The sequence below is a fragment of the Oncorhynchus nerka genome, linkage group LG14 (genome assembly GCF_034236695.1).
Source record: "Oncorhynchus nerka isolate Pitt River linkage group LG14, Oner_Uvic_2.0, whole genome shotgun sequence".
Lineage (NCBI taxonomy): Eukaryota > Metazoa > Chordata > Actinopteri > Salmoniformes > Salmonidae > Oncorhynchus > Oncorhynchus nerka.
In genome coordinates this window covers 9,627,309-9,647,152 of record NC_088409.1, presented here as the reverse complement: position 1 = coordinate 9,647,152, position 19,844 = coordinate 9,627,309, and the positions used below count along the sequence as shown (strand labels likewise).

Below are 19,844 nucleotides of genomic sequence, written 5' to 3'. Positions count from 1 at the left end.
AACCAGTCATCACATCACTCATTACACACATAGCTTAGTCAAGTCAACCACATCACTCATTACACACATAGGCTTAGTCAACCACATCACTCATTACACACATAGGCTTAGTCAACCACATCACTCATTACACACATAGGCTTAGTCAACCACATCACTCTACACACATAGGCTTAGTCAACCACATCACTCTTAGTACTACACACATAGGCTTAGTCAACCACATCACTCTACACACATAGGCTTAGTCAACCACATCACTCTACACACATAGGCTTAGTCAACCACATCACTCATTACACATAGGCTTATCAACCACATCATTACACACATAGGCTTAGTCAACCACATCACTCATTACACACATAGGCTTAGTCAACCACATCACTCATTACACACATAGGCAGTCAACCACATCACTCATTACACACATAGGCTTAGTCAACCACATCACTCATTACACACATAGGCTTAGTCAACCACATCACTCTACACACATAGGCTTAGTCAACCACATCACTCTACACACACTCTACACACATAGGCTTAGTCAACCACATCACTCTACACACATAGGCTTAGTCAACCACATCACTCATTACACACATAGGCTTAGTCAACCACATCACTCATTACACACATAGGCTTAGTCAACCACATCACTCTACACACATAGGCTTAGTCAACCACATCACTCATTACACACATAGGCTTAGTCAACCACATCACTCTACACACATAGGCTTAGTCAACCACATCACTCTACACACATAGGCTTAGTCAACCACATCACTCATTACACACATAGGCTTAGTCAACCACATCACATCATTACACACATAGGCTTAGTCAACCACATCACTCTACACACATAGGTCAGTCAACCACATCACTCTACACACATAGGCTTAGTCAACCACATCACATCACTCTACACACATAGGCTTAGTCAACCACATCACTTACACACATAGGCTTAGTCACATCACTCTACACACATCACTCATCACTCATTACACACATAGGCTTAGTCAACCACATCACTCTACACACATAGGCTTAGTCAACCACATCACTCTACACACATAGGCTTAGTCAACCACATAGTCAACTCATCTACACACATAGGCTTAGTCAACCACATCACTCAACCACATCACTCATTACACACATAGGCTTAGTCAACCACATCACTCATTACACACATAGGCTTAGTCAACCACATCACTCATCACATCATTACACACATAGGCTTAGTCAACCACATCACTCATTACACACATAGGCTTAGTCAACCACATCACTCATTACACACATAGGCTTAGTCAACCACATCACTCATTACACACATAGGCTTAGTCAACCACATCACTCATTACACACATAGGCTTAGTCAACCACATCACTCATTACACACATAGGCTTAGTCAACCACATCACTCTACACACATAGGCTTAGTCAACCACATCACTCTACACACATAGGCTTAGTCAACCACATCACTCATTACAGTTCACATGCTCCATGTTTTCAATGAAGTTCTTCTTGATTGATGAGTAAACCCAGGTAACAGACAGACAGTCTGAGGCCTTACTGGGTGTGAGAGGAGTAAATCTTCTGTTCCCATTTGTTCCCAGAGAAGGCTATGTGTCTGCTGTTCATGACTACTACATGGTCTCCAACATCACCTGAGGAACACAGAGACACATGTTCATTAGAAAACATCACAAACTCCGTGGAAACAGATTTTGCTGCCATGTTCCAAGGGATGTTCTTTTAGCTCCTTTCAAAAGATTATCGAGGAATGCAGGAAAAGATTCATCATTTGATTGCCTGCCACCACAACAAAAAGGTGGTTTCTGAATTAGATATAATGGGTAGAGAATGATAGACCACTAAGTGGTTGACTTGCAGGTAGCCTAGTGGTTAGAGTGGAGGGACGGCAGGTAGCCTAGTGGTTAGAGTGGAGGGACGGCAGGTAGCCTAGTGGTTAGAGTGTAGGGACGGCAGGTAACCTAGTGGTTAGAGTGTAGGGACGGCAGGTAGCCTAGGGGTTAGAGTGTAGGGACGGCAGGTAGCCTAGTGGTTAGAGTGTAGGGGCAGCAGGTAGCCTAGTGGTTAGAGAGTTGGGACGGCAGGTAGCCTAGTGGTTAGAGTGTTGGGACGGCAGGTAGCCTAGTGGTTAGAGTGTAGGGGGGCGGCAGGTAGCCTAGTGGTTAGAGTGGAGGGACGGCAGGTAGCCTAGTGGTTAGAGTGTAGGGACGGCAGGTAGCCTAGTGGTTAGAGTGTAGGGGCGGCAGGTAGCCTAGTGGTTAGAGTGGAGGGACGGCAGGTAGCCTAGTGGTTAGAGTGGAGGGACGGCAGGTAGCCTAGTGGTTAGAGTGTAGGGACAGGCAGGTAGCCTAGTGGTTAGAGTGTAGGGACAGGCAGGTAGCCTAGTGGTTAGAGTGTAGGGACAGGCAGGTAGCCTAGTGGTTAGAGTGTAGGGACGGCAGGTAGCCTAGTGGTTAGAGTGGAGGGACGGCAGGTAGCCTAGTGGTTAGAGTGTAGGGACGGCAGGTAGCCTAGTGGTTAGAATGGAGGGGCGGCAGGTAGCCTAGTGGTTAGAGTGTAGGGGCAGGCAGGTAGCCTAGTGGTTAGAGTGTAGGGGGGGCAGGTAGCCTAGTGGTTAGAGTGGAGGGACGGCAGGTAGCCTAGTGGTTAGAGTGTAGGGACGGCAGGTAGCCTAGTGGTTAGAGTGTAGGGACGGCATGTAGCCTAGTGGTTAGAGTGTAGGGACGGCATGTAGCCTAGTGGTTAGAGTGTAGGGACGGCATGTAGCCTAGTGGTTAGAGTGTAGGGACGGCATGTAGCCTAGTGGTTAGAGTGTAGGGACGGCATGTAGCCTAGTGGTTAGAGTGTAGGGACGGCATGTAGCCTAGTGGTTAGAGCGCTGGACCAGTAACCAAAACGTTGCTGGAACGAATTCCCGAGCTGACAGGCAAAATATGACGTTCTGCACCTGAACAAGGCAGTTAACCCACTGTTCCCCGGGCGCCGATGACGTAGATGTCAATTAAGGCAGCCCCCCGCATCTCTCTAATTAAGAGTGGTTGGGAGAAACGACAGTCCATCATTACATTAAGACATGAAGGTCAGTTAATCCGGAAAATTTCAAGAACTTTTAACAGTTTCTTCAAGTGCAGTCGCAAAAACCATCAAGTGTTATAAAGAAACTGTCTCTCATGAGGACCACTACAGGAAAGGAAGACACAGAGTTACCTCTGCTGCAGAGGATACGTTCGTTAGTTACCAGCCTCAGAAATTTCAGCCCAAATAAATGCTTCACAGAGTTCAAGTAATGAACATCTCAACATCAACTGTTCAGAGGAGAACAGTTGATGTTCAGGCCTTCATGGTGGAATTGCTGTAAAGAAACCACTACTAAAAGGTCACAAGAAACGTGCTTGGGCCAAGAAACACGAGCAATGGACATTAGACCGGTGTAAATCTGTCCTTTGGTCTGATGAGTCCAACATTTAGATTTCTGGTCCCAACCACTCTGTCATTGTGAGACGCAGAGTAGGTGAATGGAGCATGGATGAGCTGGTGACACTGTCTGTGATTTAATTAGAATTCAAGGCACACTTAACACACGTAATCAGCATGGCTACCACAGCATTCTGCAGTGATACGCCATCCCGCCTGGTTTGCCCTTAGTGGGACTATCATTTGTTTTTCAACAGGACACCTCCAGGCTGTGTAAGGGCTATTTGACCAAGAAGGAGAGTGATGGAGAGCTGCATCAGATGACCTGGGCTCCACAATCAGCAACCTCAACCCAATTGAGATTGAGATGAGTTGGACCACAGAGTGAAGGAAAAGCAGCCAACAAGTGCTCAGCATATGTGGGAACTCCTTCAAGACTGTTGGAAAAGCATTCCAGGTGAAGATGGTTGAGAGAATGCCAAGAGTGTGAAAATCTGTCATCAAGGCAAAGGGTGGCTACTTTGAAGAACTTAAAATATATTTTGATTTGTTTAACACTTTTCTGGTTACTACATGATTCCATGTGTGTTATTTCATAGTTGTGATGTCTTCACTATTATTCTACAATGTAGAAAATAGTAATAAATAAAGAAAAATGAATGAGTAGGTGTGTCCAAACTTTAGACTGGTACTGTATCAAACAAGAGAATAATACCCTTCTTAGTTTGAATGGTCATTCAACAAGCAGCATGAAACATTTAATAGAATAGGTCAAACAGGGTCATGAAATAGGTCAAACAGGGTCATGGAATAGGTCAAACAGGGTCATAGAATAGGTCAAACAGGGTCATAGAATAGGTCAAACAGGGTCATAGAATAGGATTCCAGCCGTTAACAAAGCACAGCTCCAGGGATGAGGGGACAGTAATGGATAGGGTTCTCCATCCCTCAGGGTCCCTGCTACACACAACCATTAACAGAGCACAGCTCCAGGGATGAGGGGACAGTAATGGACAGGGTTCTCTATCCCTCAGGGTCCCTGCCCACACACAACCGTTAACAGAGCACAGCTCCAGGGATGAGGGGACAGTAATGGACAGGGTTCTCTATCCCTCAGGGTCCCTGCCCACACACAACCATTAACAAAGCACAGCTCCAGGGATGAGGGGACAGTAATGGACAGGGTTCTCCATCCCTCAGGGTCCCTGCTACACACAACCATTAACAGAGCACAGCTCCAGGGATGAGGGGACAGTAATGGACAGGGTTCTCCATCCCTCAGGGTCCCTGCCCACACACAACCGTTAACAGAGCACAGCTCCAGGGATGAGGGGACAGTAATGGACAGGGTTCTCTATCCCTCAGGGTCCCTGCCCACACACAACCATTAACAGAGCACAGCTCCAGGGATGAGGGGACAGTAATGGACAGGGTTCTCCAGGGATGAGGGGACAGTAATGGACAGGGTTCTCTATCCCTCAGGGTCCCTGCTACACACAACCGTTAACAGAGCACAGCTCCAGGGATGAGGGGACAGTAATGGACAGGGTTCTCTATCCCTCAGGGTCCCTGCCCACACACAACCATTAACAGAGCACAGCTCCAGGGATGAGGGATGAGGGGACAGTAATGGACAGGGTTCTCTATCCCTCAGGGTCCCTGCCCACACACAACCATTAACAGAGCACAGCTCCAGGGATGAGGGGAAAGTAATGGACAGGGTTCTCTATCCCTCAGGGTCCCTGCCCACACACAACCGTTAACAGAGCACAGCTCCAGGGATGAGGGGACAGTAATGGACAGGGTTCTCTATCCCTCAGGGTCCCTGCCCACACACAACCATTAACAGAGCACAGCTCCAGGGATGAGGGGAAAGTAACGGACAGGGTTCTCCATCCCTCAGGGTCCCTGCTACACACAACCGTTAACAGAGCACAGCTCCAAGGATGAGGGGACAGTAATGGACAGGGTTCTCTATCCCTCAGGGTCCCTGCCCACACACAACCATTAACAGAGCACAGCTCCAGGGATGAGGGGACAGTAATGGACAGGGTTCTCTATCCCTCAGGGTCCCTGCCCACACACAACCATTAACAGAGCACAGCTCCAGGGATGAGGGGAAAGTAATGGACAGGGTTCTCTATCCCTCAGGGTCCCTGCCCACACACAACCGTTAACAGAGCACAGCTCCAGGGATGAGGGGACAGTAATGGACAGGGTTCTCTATCCCTCAGGGTCCCTGCCCACACACAACCATTAACAGAGCACAGCTCCAGGGATGAGGGGAAAGTAATGGACAGGGTTCTCCATCCCTCAGGGTCCCTGCCCACACAACCATTAACAGAGCACAGCTCCAGGGATGAGGGGACAGTAATGGACAGGGTTCTCCAGGGATGAGGGGACAGTAATGGACAGGGTTCTCTATCCCTCAGGGTCCCTGCCCACACACAACCGTTAACAGAGCACAGCTCCAGGGATGAGGGGACAGTAATGGACAGGGTTCTCCATCCCTCAGGCTCCCTGCCCACACACAACAGTTAACAGAGCACAGCTCCAGGGATGAGGGATGAGGGGACAGTAATGGACAGGGTTCTCTATCCCTCAGGGTCCCTGCTACACACAACCGTTAACAGAGCACAGCTCCAGGGATGAGGGGACAGTAACGGACAGGGTTCTCCATCCCTCAGGGTCCCTGCTACACACAACCATTAACAGAGCACAGCTCCAGGGATGAGGGGACAGTAATGGACAGGGTTCTCCATCCCTCAGGGTCCCTGCTACACACAACCGTTAACAGAGCACAGCTCCAGGGATGAGGGATGAGGGGACAGTAATGGACAGGGTTCTCCAGGGATGAGGGGACAGTAATGGACAGGGTTCTCCAGGGATGAGGGGACAGTAATGGACAGGGTTCTCCATCCCTCAGGGTCCCTGCTACACACAACCGTTAACAGAGCACAGCTCCAGGGATGAGGGGAAAGTAATGGACAGGGTTCTCTATCCCTCAGGGTCCCTGCCCACACACAACCGTTAACAGAGCACAGCTCCAGGGATGAGGGGACAGTAATGGACAGGGTTCTCCATCCCTCAGGGTCCCTGCCCACACACAACCGTTAACAGAGCACAGCTCCAGGGATGAGGGGACAGTAATGGACAGGGTTCTCTATCCCTCAGGGTCCCTGCTACACACAACCATTAACAGAGCACAGCTCCAGGGATGAGGGGACAGTAATGGACAGGGTTCTCCATCCCTCAGGGTCCCTGCTACACACAACCGTTAACAGAGCACAGCTCCAGGGATGAGGGGACAGTAATGGACAGGGTTCTCTATCCCTCAGGGTCCCTGCTACACACGACCATTAACAGAGCACAGCTCCAGGGATGAGGGATGAGGGGACAGTAATGGACAGGGTTCTCCATCCCTCAGGGTCCCTGCTACACACAACCGTTAACAGAGCACAGCTCCAGGGATGAGGGGACAGTAATGGACAGGGTTCTCCATCCCTCAGGGTCCCTGCTACACACAACCGTTAACAGAGCACAGCTCCAGGGATGAGGGGACAGTAATGGACAGGGTTCTCCATCCCTCAGGGTCCCTGCTACACACAACCGTTAACAGAGCACAGCTCCAGGGATGAGGGGACAGTAATGGACAGGGTTCTCTATCCCTCAGGGTCCCTGCTACACACAACCGTTAACAGAGCACAGCTCCAGGGATGAGGGGACAGTAATGGACAGGGTTCTCCATCCCTCAGGGTCCCTGCTACACACAACCATTAACAGAGCACAGCTCCAGGGATGAGGGGACAGTAATGGACAGGGTTCTCCATCCCTCAGGGTCCCTGCCCACACACAACCATTAACAGAGCACAGCTCCAGGGATGAGGGGACAGTAATGGACAGGGTTCTCCATCCCTCAGGGTCCCTGCTACACACAACCGTTAACAGAGCACAGCTCCAGGGATGAGGGGACAGTAATGGACAGGGTTCTCCATCCCTCAGGGTCCCTGCCCACACACAACCGTTAACAGAGCACAGCTCCAGGGATGAGGGGACAGTAATGGACAGGGTTCTCTATCCCTCAGGGTCCCTGCCCACACACAACCGTTAACAGAGCACAGCTCCAGGGACGAGGGGAAAGTAATGGACAGGGTTCTCCATCCCTCAGGGTCCCTGCCCACACACAACCGTTAACAGAGCACAGCTCCAGGGATGAGGGGACAGTAATGGACAGGGTTCTCTATCCCTCAGGGTCCCTGCCCACACACAACCGTTAACAGAGCACAGCTCCAGGGACGAGGGGAAAGTAATGGACAGGGTTCTCCATCCCTCAGGGTCCCTGCCCACACACAACCGTTAACAGAGCACAGCTCCAGGGATGAGGGATGAGGGGACAGTAATGGACAGGGTTCTCTATCCCTCAGGGTCCCTGCTACACACAACCATTAACAGAGCACAGCTCCAGGGATGAGGGGACAGTAATGGACAGGGTTCTCTATCCCTCAGGGTCCCTGCCCACACACAACCGTTAACAGAGCACAGCTCCAGGGATGAGGGATGAGGGGACAGTAATGGACAGGGTTCTCCAGGGATGAGGGGAAAGTAATGGACAGGGTTCTCCATCCCTCAGGGTCCCTGCCCACACACAACCGTTAACAGAGCACAGCTCCAGGGATGAGGGGACAGTAATGGACAGGGTTCTCCAGGGATGAGGGGACAGTAATGGACAGGGTTCTCCAGGGATGAGGGGACAGTAATGGACAGGGTTCTCTATCCCTCAGGGTCCCTGCCCACACACAACCGTTAACAGAGCACAGCTCCAGGGATGAGGGGACAGTAATGGACAGGGTTCTCCAGGGATGAGGGGACAGTAATGGACAGGGTTCTCTATCCCTCAGGGTCCCTGCCCACACACAACCGTTAACAGAGCAGAGCTCCAGGGATGAGGGATGAGGGGACAGTAATGGACAGGGTTCTCTATCCCTCAGGGTCCCTGCCCACACACAACCGTTAACAGAGCAGAGCTCCAGGGATGAGGGGACAGTAATGGACAGGGTTCTCTATCCCTCAGGGTCCCTGCCCACACACAACCTAACAGAGCACAGCTCCAGGGATGAGGGATGAGGGGACAGTAATGGACAGGGTTCTCAGGGATCCATCCCTCAGGGTCCCTGCCCACACACAACCGTTAACAGAGCACAGCTCCAGGGATGAGGGGACAGTAATGGACAGGGTTCTCCATCCCTCAGGGTCCCTGCCACACACAACCGTTAACAGAGCACAGCTCCAGGGATGAGGGGACAGTAATGGACAGGGTTCTCTATCCCTCAGGGTCCCCTGCCACACGACCATTAACAGAGCACAGCTCCAGGGATGAGGGATGAGGGGACAGTAATGGACAGGGTTCTCCAGGGATGAGGGGACAGTAATGGACAGGGTTCTCCATCCCTCAGGGTCCCTGCTACACACAACCGTTAACAGAGCACAGCTCCAGGGATGAGGGGACAGTAATGGACAGGGTTCTCCATCCCTCAGGGTCCCTGCCCACACACAACCGTTAACAGAGCACAGCTCCAGGGATGAGGGGACAGTAATGGACAGGGTTCTCCATCCCTCAGGGTCCCTGCTACACACAACCGTTAACAGAGCACAGCTCCAGGGATGAGGGGACAGTAATGGACAGGGTTCTCTATCCCTCAGGGTCCCTGCTACACACAACCGTTAACAGAGCACAGCTCCAGGGATGAGGGGACAGTAATGGACAGGGTTCTCCATCCCTCAGGGTCCCTGCCCCCACACACAGTTAACAGAGCACAGCTCCAGGGATGAGGGATGAGGGGACAGTAATGGACAGGGTTCTCTATCCCTCAGGGTCCCTGCTACACACAACCATTAACAGAGCACAGCTCCAGGGATGAGGGGACAGTAATGGACAGGGTTCTCCATCCCTCAGGGTCCCTGCCCACACACAACCGTTAACAGAGCACAGCTCCAGGGATGAGGGATGAGGGGACAGTAATGGACAGGGTTCTCCAGGGATGAGGGGAAAGTAATGGACAGGGTTCTCCATCCCTCAGGGTCCCTGCCCACACACAACCGTTAACAGAGCACAGCTCCAGGGATGAGGGGACAGTAATGGACAGGGTTCTCCAGGGATGAGGGGACAGTAATGGACAGGGTTCTCCAGGGATGAGGGGACAGTAATGGACAGGGTTCTCCATCCCTCAGGGTCCCTGCTACACACAACCGTTAACAGAGCACAGCTCCAGGGATGAGGGGACAGTAATGGACAGGGTTCTCCATCCCTCAGGGTCCCTGCTACACACAACCGTTAACAGAGCACAGCTCCAGGGATGAGGGGACAGTAATGGACAGGGTTCTCCATCCCTCAGGGTCCCTGCTACACACAACCGTTAACAGAGCACAGCTCCAGGGATGAGGGGACAGTAATGGACAGGGTTCTCTATCCCTCAGGGTCCCTGCTACACACAACCGTTAACAGAGCACAGCTCCAGGGACGAGGGGAAAGTAATGGACAGGGTTCTCCATCCCTCAGGGTCCCTGCCCACACACAACCGTTAACAGAGCACAGCTCCAGGGATGAGGATGGGGACAGTAATGGACAGGGTTCTCTATCCCTCAGGGTCCCTGCTACACACAACCATTAACAGAGCACAGCTCCAGGGATGAGGGGACAGTAATGGACAGGGTTCTCTATCCCTCAGGGTCCCTGCCCACACACAACCGTTAACAGAGCACAGCTCCAGGGATGATGGGGGGATGGACAGGGTTCTCCAGGGATGAGGGGAAAGTAATGGACAGGGTTCTCCATCCCTCAGGGTCCCTGCCCACACACAACCGTTAACAGAGCACAGCTCCAGGGATGAGGGGACAGTAATGGACAGGGTTCTCCATCCCTCAGGGTCCCTGCTACACACAACCGTTAACAGAGCACAGCTCCAGGGATGAGGGGACAGTAATGGACAGGGTTCTCTATCCCTCAGGGTCCCTGCTACACACGACCATTAACAGAGCACAGCTCCAGGGATGAGGGATGAGGGGACAGTAATGGACAGGGTTCTCCAGGGATGAGGGGAAAGTAATGGACAGGGTTCTCCATCCCTCAGGGTCCCTGCCCACACACAACCGTTAACAGAGCACAGCTCCAGGGATGAGGGGACAGTAATGGACAGGGTTCTCCATCCCTCAGGGTCCCTGCTACACACAACCGTTAACAGAGCACAGCTCCAGGGATGAGGGGACAGTAATGGACAGGGTTCTCTATCCCTCAGGGTCCCTGCTACACACGACCATTAACAGAGCACAGCTCCAGGGATGAGGGATGAGGGGACAGTAATGGACAGGGTTCTCCATCCCTCAGGGTCCCTGCTACACACAACCGTTAACAGAGCACAGCTCCAGGGATGAGGGGACAGTAATGGACAGGGTTCTCCATCCCTCAGGGTCCCTGCTACACACAACCGTTAACAGAGCACAGCTCCAGGGATGAGGGGACAGTAATGGACAGGGTTCTCCATCCCTCAGGGTCCCTGCTACACACAACCGTTAACAGAGCACAGCTCCAGGGATGAGGGGACAGTAATGGACAGGGTTCTCTATCCCTCAGGGTCCCTGCTACACACAACCGTTAACAGAGCACAGCTCCAGGGACGAGGGGAAAGTAATGGACAGGGTTCTCCATCCCTCAGGGTCCCTGCCCACACACAACCGTTAACAGAGCACAGCTCCAGGGATGAGGGATGAGGGGACAGTAATGGACAGGGTTCTCTATCCCTCAGGGTCCCTGCTACACACAACCATTAACAGAGCACAGCTCCAGGGATGAGGGGACAGTAATGGACAGGGTTCTCTATCCCTCAGGGTCCCTGCCCACACACAACCGTTAACAGAGCACAGCTCCAGGGATGAGGGATGAGGGGACAGTAATGGACAGGGTTCTCCAGGGATGAGGGGAAAGTAATGGACAGGGTTCTCCATCCCTCAGGGTCCCTGCCCACACACAACCGTTAACAGAGCACAGCTCCAGGGATGAGGGGACAGTAATGGACAGGGTTCTCCAGGGATGAGGGGACAGTAATGGACAGGGTTCTCCAGGGATGAGGGGACAGTAATGGACAGGGTTCTCTATCCCTCAGGGTCCCTGCCCACACACAACCGTTAACAGAGCACAGCTCCAGGGATGAGGGGACAGTAATGGACAGGGTTCTCCAGGGATGAGGGGACAGTAATGGACAGGGTTCTCTATCCCTCAGGGTCCCTGCCCACACACAACCGTTAACAGAGCAGAGCTCCAGGGATGAGGGATGAGGGGACAGTAATGGACAGGGTTCTCTATCCCTCAGGGTCCCTGCCCACACACAACCGTTAACAGAGCAGAGCTCCAGGGATGAGGGGACAGTAATGGACAGGGTTCTCTATCCCTCAGGGTCCCTGCCCACACACAACCGTTAACAGAGCACAGCTCCAGGGATGAGGGGACAGTAATGGACAGGGTTCTCCATCCCTCAGGGTCCCTGCCCACACACAACCGTTAACAGAGCACAGCTCCAGGGATGAGGGGAAAGTAATGGACAGGGTTCTCCATCCCTCAGGGTCCCTGCCCACACACAACCGTTAACAGAGCACAGCTCCAGGGATGAGGGGAAAGTAACGGACAGGGTTCTCCATCCCGAGGGGCTGCCGAGTGGGGCAGTGGTGTAAGACACTGTATCTCAGTGCAAGAGGCGTCACTATAGTACCAGGTTCGAATCCAGGCTGTATCACATTGGGAGTCCCATAGGGCGGCGCACAATTGCCCCAGCGTTGGCCGGGTCGTCATTGTAAATAAGAGTTTGTTAACTGGTTAAAGGTTACACATATCCCTCAGGGTCCCTGTCCACACACATGGACCTTCACATCAGGTGACGAGGCATTCACCTCAGTCAAATCAAATTAGTGTGAATAGACACAGGTTTTGAGGGAATGCTGAAGGCAGTTGATGAAAAATAAGTGGTGTGTGGAAAGTACTATGCCTTCTGGTTATGTGCATAGTTGGGGTCTATTAGTTTCACAGTGATACTTTAGCGCCACCATGTGGTCATTGTTATGGCCGCAAACAAATCTCTGAATATGTCCTGGCTGGCTGTGAAGAAAACCTCAAATTAAATACTCAAATCAACTGCAGACTGTATTGCACAGTCACACACATTCAGCAAAACACATCATTTCTAAAACGGGCATACTAGCTAGCTGTCTACTTACTCAGTGCATGGTAGATAGGTTTGTGTTTCCCCTGTAGCCTGATTGCACACATAGTGGCAATCTTCCCTGGAGGCTGCATCCGAGCGTCTATCAGGTACCACGACCTGGCAAAGGTAGCCCATTGCTGAATACGGGGGAACAGAGAGAGAGAGAGATCAAGTCAATTCAGAGTTTCAGACACAGTAGTAGCACAGCATCCCTCATCAACACACAGTTGTCAGCTCTCAAACCACAAACATGTAGCTGCAGGCTGGCTTGGGCACACGGATTATATTCATACAATAAATCATTGCAAGAAAAGATCCCACTGTAATTTAAGACTACGATTAATAAAGAGATTAGCTACCTGGACAGATTGCGGATAGCTAGTTAGCTAACGTTAGCTACATGTACCATCGGATAGCGATGAGTTTAGCATATAACTGACACATTTACACATTAAATGCTGGTTCTAAATACAATTACGTATAAAAAATAAAGTATTACCTGGGCAGATTTAGTAAAACTGGACATACTACTTGAATTACGAGCACATCATTCCAGATTGACCCCAATGTGAGCAGATGGTGCAGCGTTGTATTGAGTCGAAACATGGATAAAAAAAACTCCGTTCCTGGGTCCAAATTGTAAATCTGTTCTTGAAATCCTGAATGGATAACTAGTAAATTTTCGGTGAATAATATGTAACCGATGATATTGGTATATTTTAGGGAGAAAACCATCAAAGAATATGCCAAAGAATATTTGGTTTTTATAATATCGCTCATGGTCATTAAACATGTATTTTCCCGCCGGTTGTATTTTGAAGTCGCGCCTTGACGTCCCCAGAACTCTAGATGACAACTTCCGTTTCACCAGAGAGAGAGCGCGCGGAAATGAATTTGATAATACGAAAAAAAGTCCACACAACTTTTTATTTACATTTATACTGAACACTGATGGTAGAGTATTCAGAGGAATGGATCGGTACGTGCTAGTTGTTTCTTTTAACCAAGAAGAGGATAAATGCGCGAAGGGTACGTTAACCATAGCTTTGTAGCGGACTCGGATTTCGTGTTGTTTTCTACTGTAGTAGGAAGCTGCAGAGCCATCTATAGTAGAACGGATCATAAACATACAATGAGCAATGGTCGTGTTCTTGTAAATGTAAGTCATAACTTCTTGAATTATTGTAAATCGTTTATTTTACAGCATTGGAGGCTGCCAAACAAATCTATGATAAACTGGGGAGCATCGCCAGTTGTAATTCAAAACGGAGGGTTTCTCTGTTTCCAGGTAAGCCAATGCATTGTTTGTGTGTCAGGTGTCTTGCTTGCAGAAACGATTGCAATATGTCTACCTGCTTTTAAATATTGTAAGTGGTTAAGTAACATTTGCTAAATGTGATTCTGTCATCTTTCTCATCTGCCTCCTAAGCCTGCTCTCTGAGTGGTGGTCCAGCCTCACAGAGGTGGTATTTTGCTGTCCAGACATGCCATGGGACATCTCAGGTAAGTGTCATGTCAAGGAATGTCTGGTATTAATCAGGGATGTCGTTCTGACCCTTCTCTGTCGTTCTTTGTGTTTGTGGAGATGTGGAGATATCTGCCTTTGTCCTGCTTTGTGTTTATGGAGATGTGGAGATGTCTGCCTGTGTCCTGCTTTGTGTTTATGGAGATGTGGAGATGTCTGCCTATGTCCTGCTTTGTGTTTATGGAGATGTAGAGATGTCTGCTTTGTGTTTAGGGAGATGTGGAGATGTCTGCCTATGTCCTGCTTTGTGTTTATGGAGATGTAGAGATGTCTGCTTTGTGTTTATGGAGATGTGGAGATGTCTGCTTTGTGTTTATGGAGATGTAGAGATGTCTGCTTTGTGTTTATGGAGATGTGGAGATGTCTGCTTTGTGTTTATGGAGATGTAGAGATGTCTGCTTTGTGTTTATGGAGATGTGGAGATGTCTGCTTTGTGTTTGTGGAGATGTCTGCTTTGTGTTTATGGAGATGTGGAGATGTCTGCTTTGTGTTTATGGAGATGTGGAGATGTCTGCTTTGTGTTTATGGAGATGTGGAGATGTCTGCTTTGTGTTTATGGAGATGTAGAGATGTCTGCTTTGTGTTTATGGAGATGTAGAGATGTCTGCCTATGTCCTGCTTTGTGTTTATGGAGATGTGGAGATGTCTACCTATGTCCTGCTTTGTGTTTATGGAGATGTGGAGATGTCTACCTATGTCCTGCTTTGTGTTTATGGAGATGTAGAGATGTCTGCCTATGTCCTGCTTTGTGTTTATGGAGATGTAGAGATGTCTACCTATGTTCTGCTCCGCAAGCAGCTTCTACTGTTGAACACAACATCCAACCATTTCATCAGTTATACATGACACATTCATCGCAGTCTTCTGTTTCTTTGGGGGAGTCCTCAAACCTATTCACCACATTGGCTGACTGTCATCACCTGTTGGCTGACTGTCATCACCTGTTGGCTGACTGTCATCACCTGTTGGCTGACTGTCATCACCTGTTGGCTGACTGTCATCACATGTTGGCTGACTGTCATCACCTGTTGGCTGACTGTCATCACCTGTTGGCTGGCTGTCATCACCTATTGGCTGACTGTCATCACCTGTTGGCTGGCTGTCATCACCTATTGGCTGACTGTCATCACCTATTGGCTGACTGTCATCACCTATTGGCTGACTGTCATCACCTGTTGGCTGACTGTCATCACCTATTGGCTGACTGTCATCACCTGTTGGCTGGCTGTCATCACCTATTGGCTGACTGTCATCACCTGTTGGCTGGCTGTCATCACCTATTGGCTGACTGTCATCACCTATTGGCTGACTGTCATCACCTATTGGCTGACTGTCATCACCTATTGGCTGACTGTCATCACCTGTTGGCTGACTGTCATCACCTATTGGCTGACTGTCATCACCTGTTGGCTGGCTGTCATCACCTATTGGCTGACTGTCATCACCTATTGGCTGACTGTCATCACCTATTGGCTGACTGTCATCACCTATTGGCTGACTGTCATCACCTATTGGCTGACTGTCATCACCTATTGGATGACTGTCATCACCTATTGGCTGACTGTCATCACCTGTTGGCTGACTGTCATCACCTATTGGCTGACTGTCATCACCTATTGGCTGACTGTCATCACCTATTGGCTAACTGTCATCACCTGTTGACCACATTGACTGACTGCCATCCTTCCTGTTTCTGGTTGTAGTTCTGCACTACGGAGTGGGAGGAGCTGGGTAGTTGTCAGAAGAACGATGAGCAGGAGGAAAGCCCCAGCACTATGGAGGCCTGTCTCAGTGCTCTGGATGAGCAGGAGGAGAAGACTGACCAGCCTGACCCACAGCAGACACAGTATGAGTGATGTTCACAGGGCTCTACAGTGCCACCATTAGACTTACATTGACAACTAAAAATAGATGTGTGGCCGAACGGCAAAAGTCAAGTATGAGCACATGTATGTGCGAGTAAAATGTACAAGTGTGAAGTGACCTGGAGATTCGGACTCAGTCAGACATGCGAGTTTCACCGTTACCACGGCAACCTCCCGCCCTTAAAGGGCCAGCTGAACATTTTTGTCTCGCCTAAGTGACTCAAATATTTGAGGGTACATTGTGCTTGATTTAGCATAGAACACCCCAAAAACGTCTAGTAATATCTTATCATTAAAACACTCTTTCTCAAATATTTTATTTTTGTGCTCCTAAATGTTTCAACTTAGGAGAAACAGGTCAGCATAGAGCCCTGTTTTAATTCTGTTGCACATCCCAGCTCTGTGCTCTTCTATAATACTACTTCTGTAGTGTTTAAGCAAACATACAAAGTTGACCTTATTTCCTCTGAGATGTTCTAGAACTTCTGAATATCACATTTCCTGGCTGTATTGCAAGGTAGGGCCCTGTCAGGGCTGAATAAATGAATAGTTGTATGAATAATGTTCTGATTTGTGATGACTGCAGGTTGTATGAAGAGGCTGCAGAGGGATTACACCTGTTATCAGACCAGCTTCCCCCTCCAGGTAACTCACTCCATTCACCTTGGTTCATTTGGCCAGACCGAGAAAGATTCCTCTATATATCTTATCCAGGAGTTCTCTATATTTCCTACATGCCGTGGCTTGTGTTGTGTTTTATAGCTGACTCTGTTCCCCTCTCTTTCTCTCCCAGGAAAAGCTCTGCTAGATCTGATATTTGTGTCAGTTTACTATGTGTTTTTATGGCTGACTCTGTTTCTCCTAGATGTAATATTTGTGTCAGTTTACTAGGTGTTTTATGGCTGACTCTGTTTCTCCTAGATGTAATATTTGTGTCAGTTTACTAGGTGTTTTATGGCTGACTCTGTTTCTCCTAGATGTAATATTTGTGTCAGTTTACTAGGTGTTTTATGGCTGACTCTGTTTCTCCTAGATGTAATATTTGTGTCAGTTTACTAGGTGTTTTATGGCTGACTCTGTTTCTCCTAGATGTAATATTTGTGTCAGTTTACTAGGTGTTTTATGGCTGACTCTGTTTCTCCTAGATGTGATATTTGTGTCAGTTTACTAGGTGTTTTATGGCTGACTCTGTTTCTCCTAGATGTAATATTTGTGTCAGTTTACTAGGTGTTTTATAGCTGACTCTGTTCCCCTCTCTTTCTCTCCCAGGAAAAGCTCTGCTAGATCTGATATTTGTGTCAGTTTACTATGTGTTTTTATGGCTGACTCTGTTTCTCCTAGATGTAATATTTGTGTCAGTTTACTAGGTGTTTTATGGCTGACTCTGTTTCTCCTAGATGTAATATTTGTGTCAGTTTACTAGGTGTTTTATGGCTGACTCTGTTTCTCCTAGATGTAATATTTGTGTCAGTTTACTAGGTGTTTTATGGCTGACTCTGTTTCTCCTAGATGTAATATTTGTGTCAGTTTACTAGGTGTTTTATGGCTGACTCTGTTTCTCCTAGATGTGATATTTGTGTCAGTTTACTAGGTGTTTTATGGCTGACTCGGTTCCCCTCTCTTTCTCTCCCAGGAAAAACTCTGCTAGATGTGATATTTGTGTCAGTTTACTAGGTGTTTTATGGCTGACTCTGTTTCTCCTAGATGTAATATTTGTGTCAGTTTACTAGGTGTTTTATGGCTGACTCTGTTTCTCCTAGATGTAATATTTGTGTCAGTTTACTAGGTGTTTTATGGCTGACTCTGTTTCTCCTAGATGTAATATTTGTGTCAGTTTACTAGGTGTTTTATAGCTGACTCTGTTCCCCTCTATCTCTCTCCCAGGAAAAACTCTGCTAGATGTGATATTTGTGTCAGTTTACTAGGTGTTTTATGGCTGACTCTGTTTCTCCTAGATGTAATATTTGTGTCAGTTTACTAGGTATTTTATGGCTGACTCTGTTTCTCCCCCAGGAAAAGCTCTGTTAGATGTGATATTTCTGGGTTTTGCTGAAGAATCTCCTAAGCTGAAGGACTTCCTCCCTGTGATTGGCTCGTTGAAACACATGCAGACATGGCACACAGCCAAGATGACCATAGTGACTGAACACCACGCTGGGTAAGGACAAAGAACTATTATACTAAATGACGAGCCCACTTGACACTGGAATCCTCCCAACAGTTGTACCTGTGTGATCTCCATTTTACCACTAGAGGGCAGCATAGACTTGTTGAATGGCTAAATACACAGATAAACTGATGTCTGTCCTTCTTTGCTTGTTCCTCCAGGTGGCAGAAGCCAGCCTCTAACCTGTCAGCCAGAGTAGTACATCCCAGTAGCATCATGACCTGTATTGATGGGAGGGAGTTATGGAGAGGAGGTGTTCTCATCAGAGAGAAAAAGGTAAGGTTATTTAGTCAGTCAGAATGGTTTTGACTGTTGAATCTATATACTTGACCACTAGTGGGTGTTTGTTAGTACATCAGCAATGTGAAAGGAAAGTGGGTGTATTTGAACTATTACAATATGATGTACAGTGCATTCTGAAGGTATTGACCTTTTCCACATTTTGTTACGTTACAGCCTTATTCTAAAATTGATTAAATTGTCACCCCCTCCTCCCCCAATCTACACACACAACCCCATAATGACAAAGCAAAAACAGGTTTAGATTTTTTTTGCAAATGTATTAACAATAAAAGACTGAAAAACTGAAATATCACATTTTGATAAATATTCAGATCCTTTACTCAGTACTTTGTTAAAGCACCTTTGGCAGCGATTATAGCCTTGCGTCTTCTTGGGTATGACGCTACAATCTTGGCACACCTGCATTTGGGGAGTTTCTCCCATTCTTCTCTGCAGATCCTCTCAAGCTCTGTCAGGTTGGACGGGGAGTGTCGCTGCACAGCTATTTTCAGGTCTCTCTAGTGATGTTTGATCGGGTTCAAGTCCGGGCTCTAGCTGGGCCACTCAAGGACATTCAGAGATTTTTCCAGAAGCCACTCCTGCATTGTCTTGGCTGTTTACATAGAGTTGTTGTCCTGTTTGAAGGTGAACATTCGTCCCAGTCTGAGGTGCTGAGCGATCTGGAGCAGATTTTCATCAAGGATCTCTCTGTACTTTGCTCCGTTCATCTTTCCCTTGATCCTGACTAGTCTCCCAGTCCCTGCCGCTGAAAAACATCCCCACAGCATGATGCTGCCACCATGCTTCACCGTAGGGATGGCGCCAGGTTTCCTCCAAATGTGACACTTGGCATTCAGGCCAAAGAGGTCAATCTTGGTTTCATCAGACCAGAGAATCTTCTTTCTCATGGTCTGAGAATATTTAGGTGCCTTTTGGCAAACTCTATGCAGGCTTTCGTGTGTCTTTTACTGAGGAGTGGCTTCCACAGAGGAACTCTGGAGTTCTGTCAGAGTGACCATCAGGTTCTTGGTCACCTCCCTAACCAGGCCCTTCTCCCCCGATTGCTCAGTTTGGCCGGGCGGCAAGCTCTAAGAAGAGTCTTGGTGGTTCCAAACGTCTTCCATTTAAGAATGATGGAGGCCACTGTGTTCTTGGGGACCTTCAATGCTGCAGAAATTGTTTGGTACCTTTCCCCAGATCTGTGCCTCGACACAATCCTATCCCGTTAGCTCTACGGACAATTCCTTTGACCTCATGGCTTGGTGTTTCCTCTGACATGCACTGTCAA

The 19,844-nt window shown here is 48.7% G+C and overlaps 2 protein-coding genes across 2 annotated transcripts in view; one reads left to right on the top strand and one right to left on the bottom strand.

Moving 5' to 3' along the window:
• The window catches only part of mrpl13 (mitochondrial ribosomal protein L13), a 43,408-nt gene extending 30,085 nt beyond the window's left edge, over positions 1–13,323 (bottom strand). Inside the window, exons 1-3 of the mRNA XM_065027326.1 lie at positions 13,217–13,323; positions 12,731–12,854; positions 1,596–1,689 (exon numbers count right to left, since the gene is read on the bottom strand). Of these exons, the coding sequence (XP_064883398.1) occupies positions 1,596–1,689; positions 12,731–12,854; positions 13,217–13,243 (245 nt within the window). The 5' untranslated portion in view covers positions 13,244–13,323. The remainder of the gene's footprint in view (positions 1–1,595; positions 1,690–12,730; positions 12,855–13,216) is intronic.
• A 257-nt stretch (positions 13,324–13,580) lies between these two features.
• Positions 13,581–18,598, top strand: LOC115119139 (mdm2-binding protein-like). Its single transcript, XM_065027083.1, has 7 exons — positions 13,581–13,746; positions 13,922–14,005; positions 14,147–14,220; positions 15,946–16,088; positions 16,694–16,752; positions 18,121–18,265; positions 18,436–18,598. Exons 1-7 carry the CDS (start codon positions 13,689–13,691, stop codon positions 18,581–18,583), a joined length of 711 nt encoding a protein of 236 aa, XP_064883155.1. The 5' UTR covers positions 13,581–13,688; the 3' UTR covers positions 18,584–18,598.
• Positions 18,599–19,844: the final 1,246 nt, after the last annotated feature.

What these genes read in the sequence shown, in the direction of transcription:
- LOC115119139 (XM_065027083.1), top strand. Translation starts at nt 13,689, where the DNA reads ATGGATCGGTACGTGCTAGTTGTTTCTTTTAACCAAGAAGAGGATAAA. An exon ending in AGAGGATAAATGCGCGAAGG is followed by an intron (nt 13,747 to 13,921) that starts GTACGTTAACCA and finishes TTTATTTTACAG; the next exon opens with CATTGGAGGCTGCCAAACAA. An exon ending in CATGCCATGGGACATCTCAG is followed by an intron (nt 14,221 to 15,945) that starts GTAAGTGTCATG and finishes TTCTGGTTGTAG; the next exon opens with TTCTGCACTACGGAGTGGGA.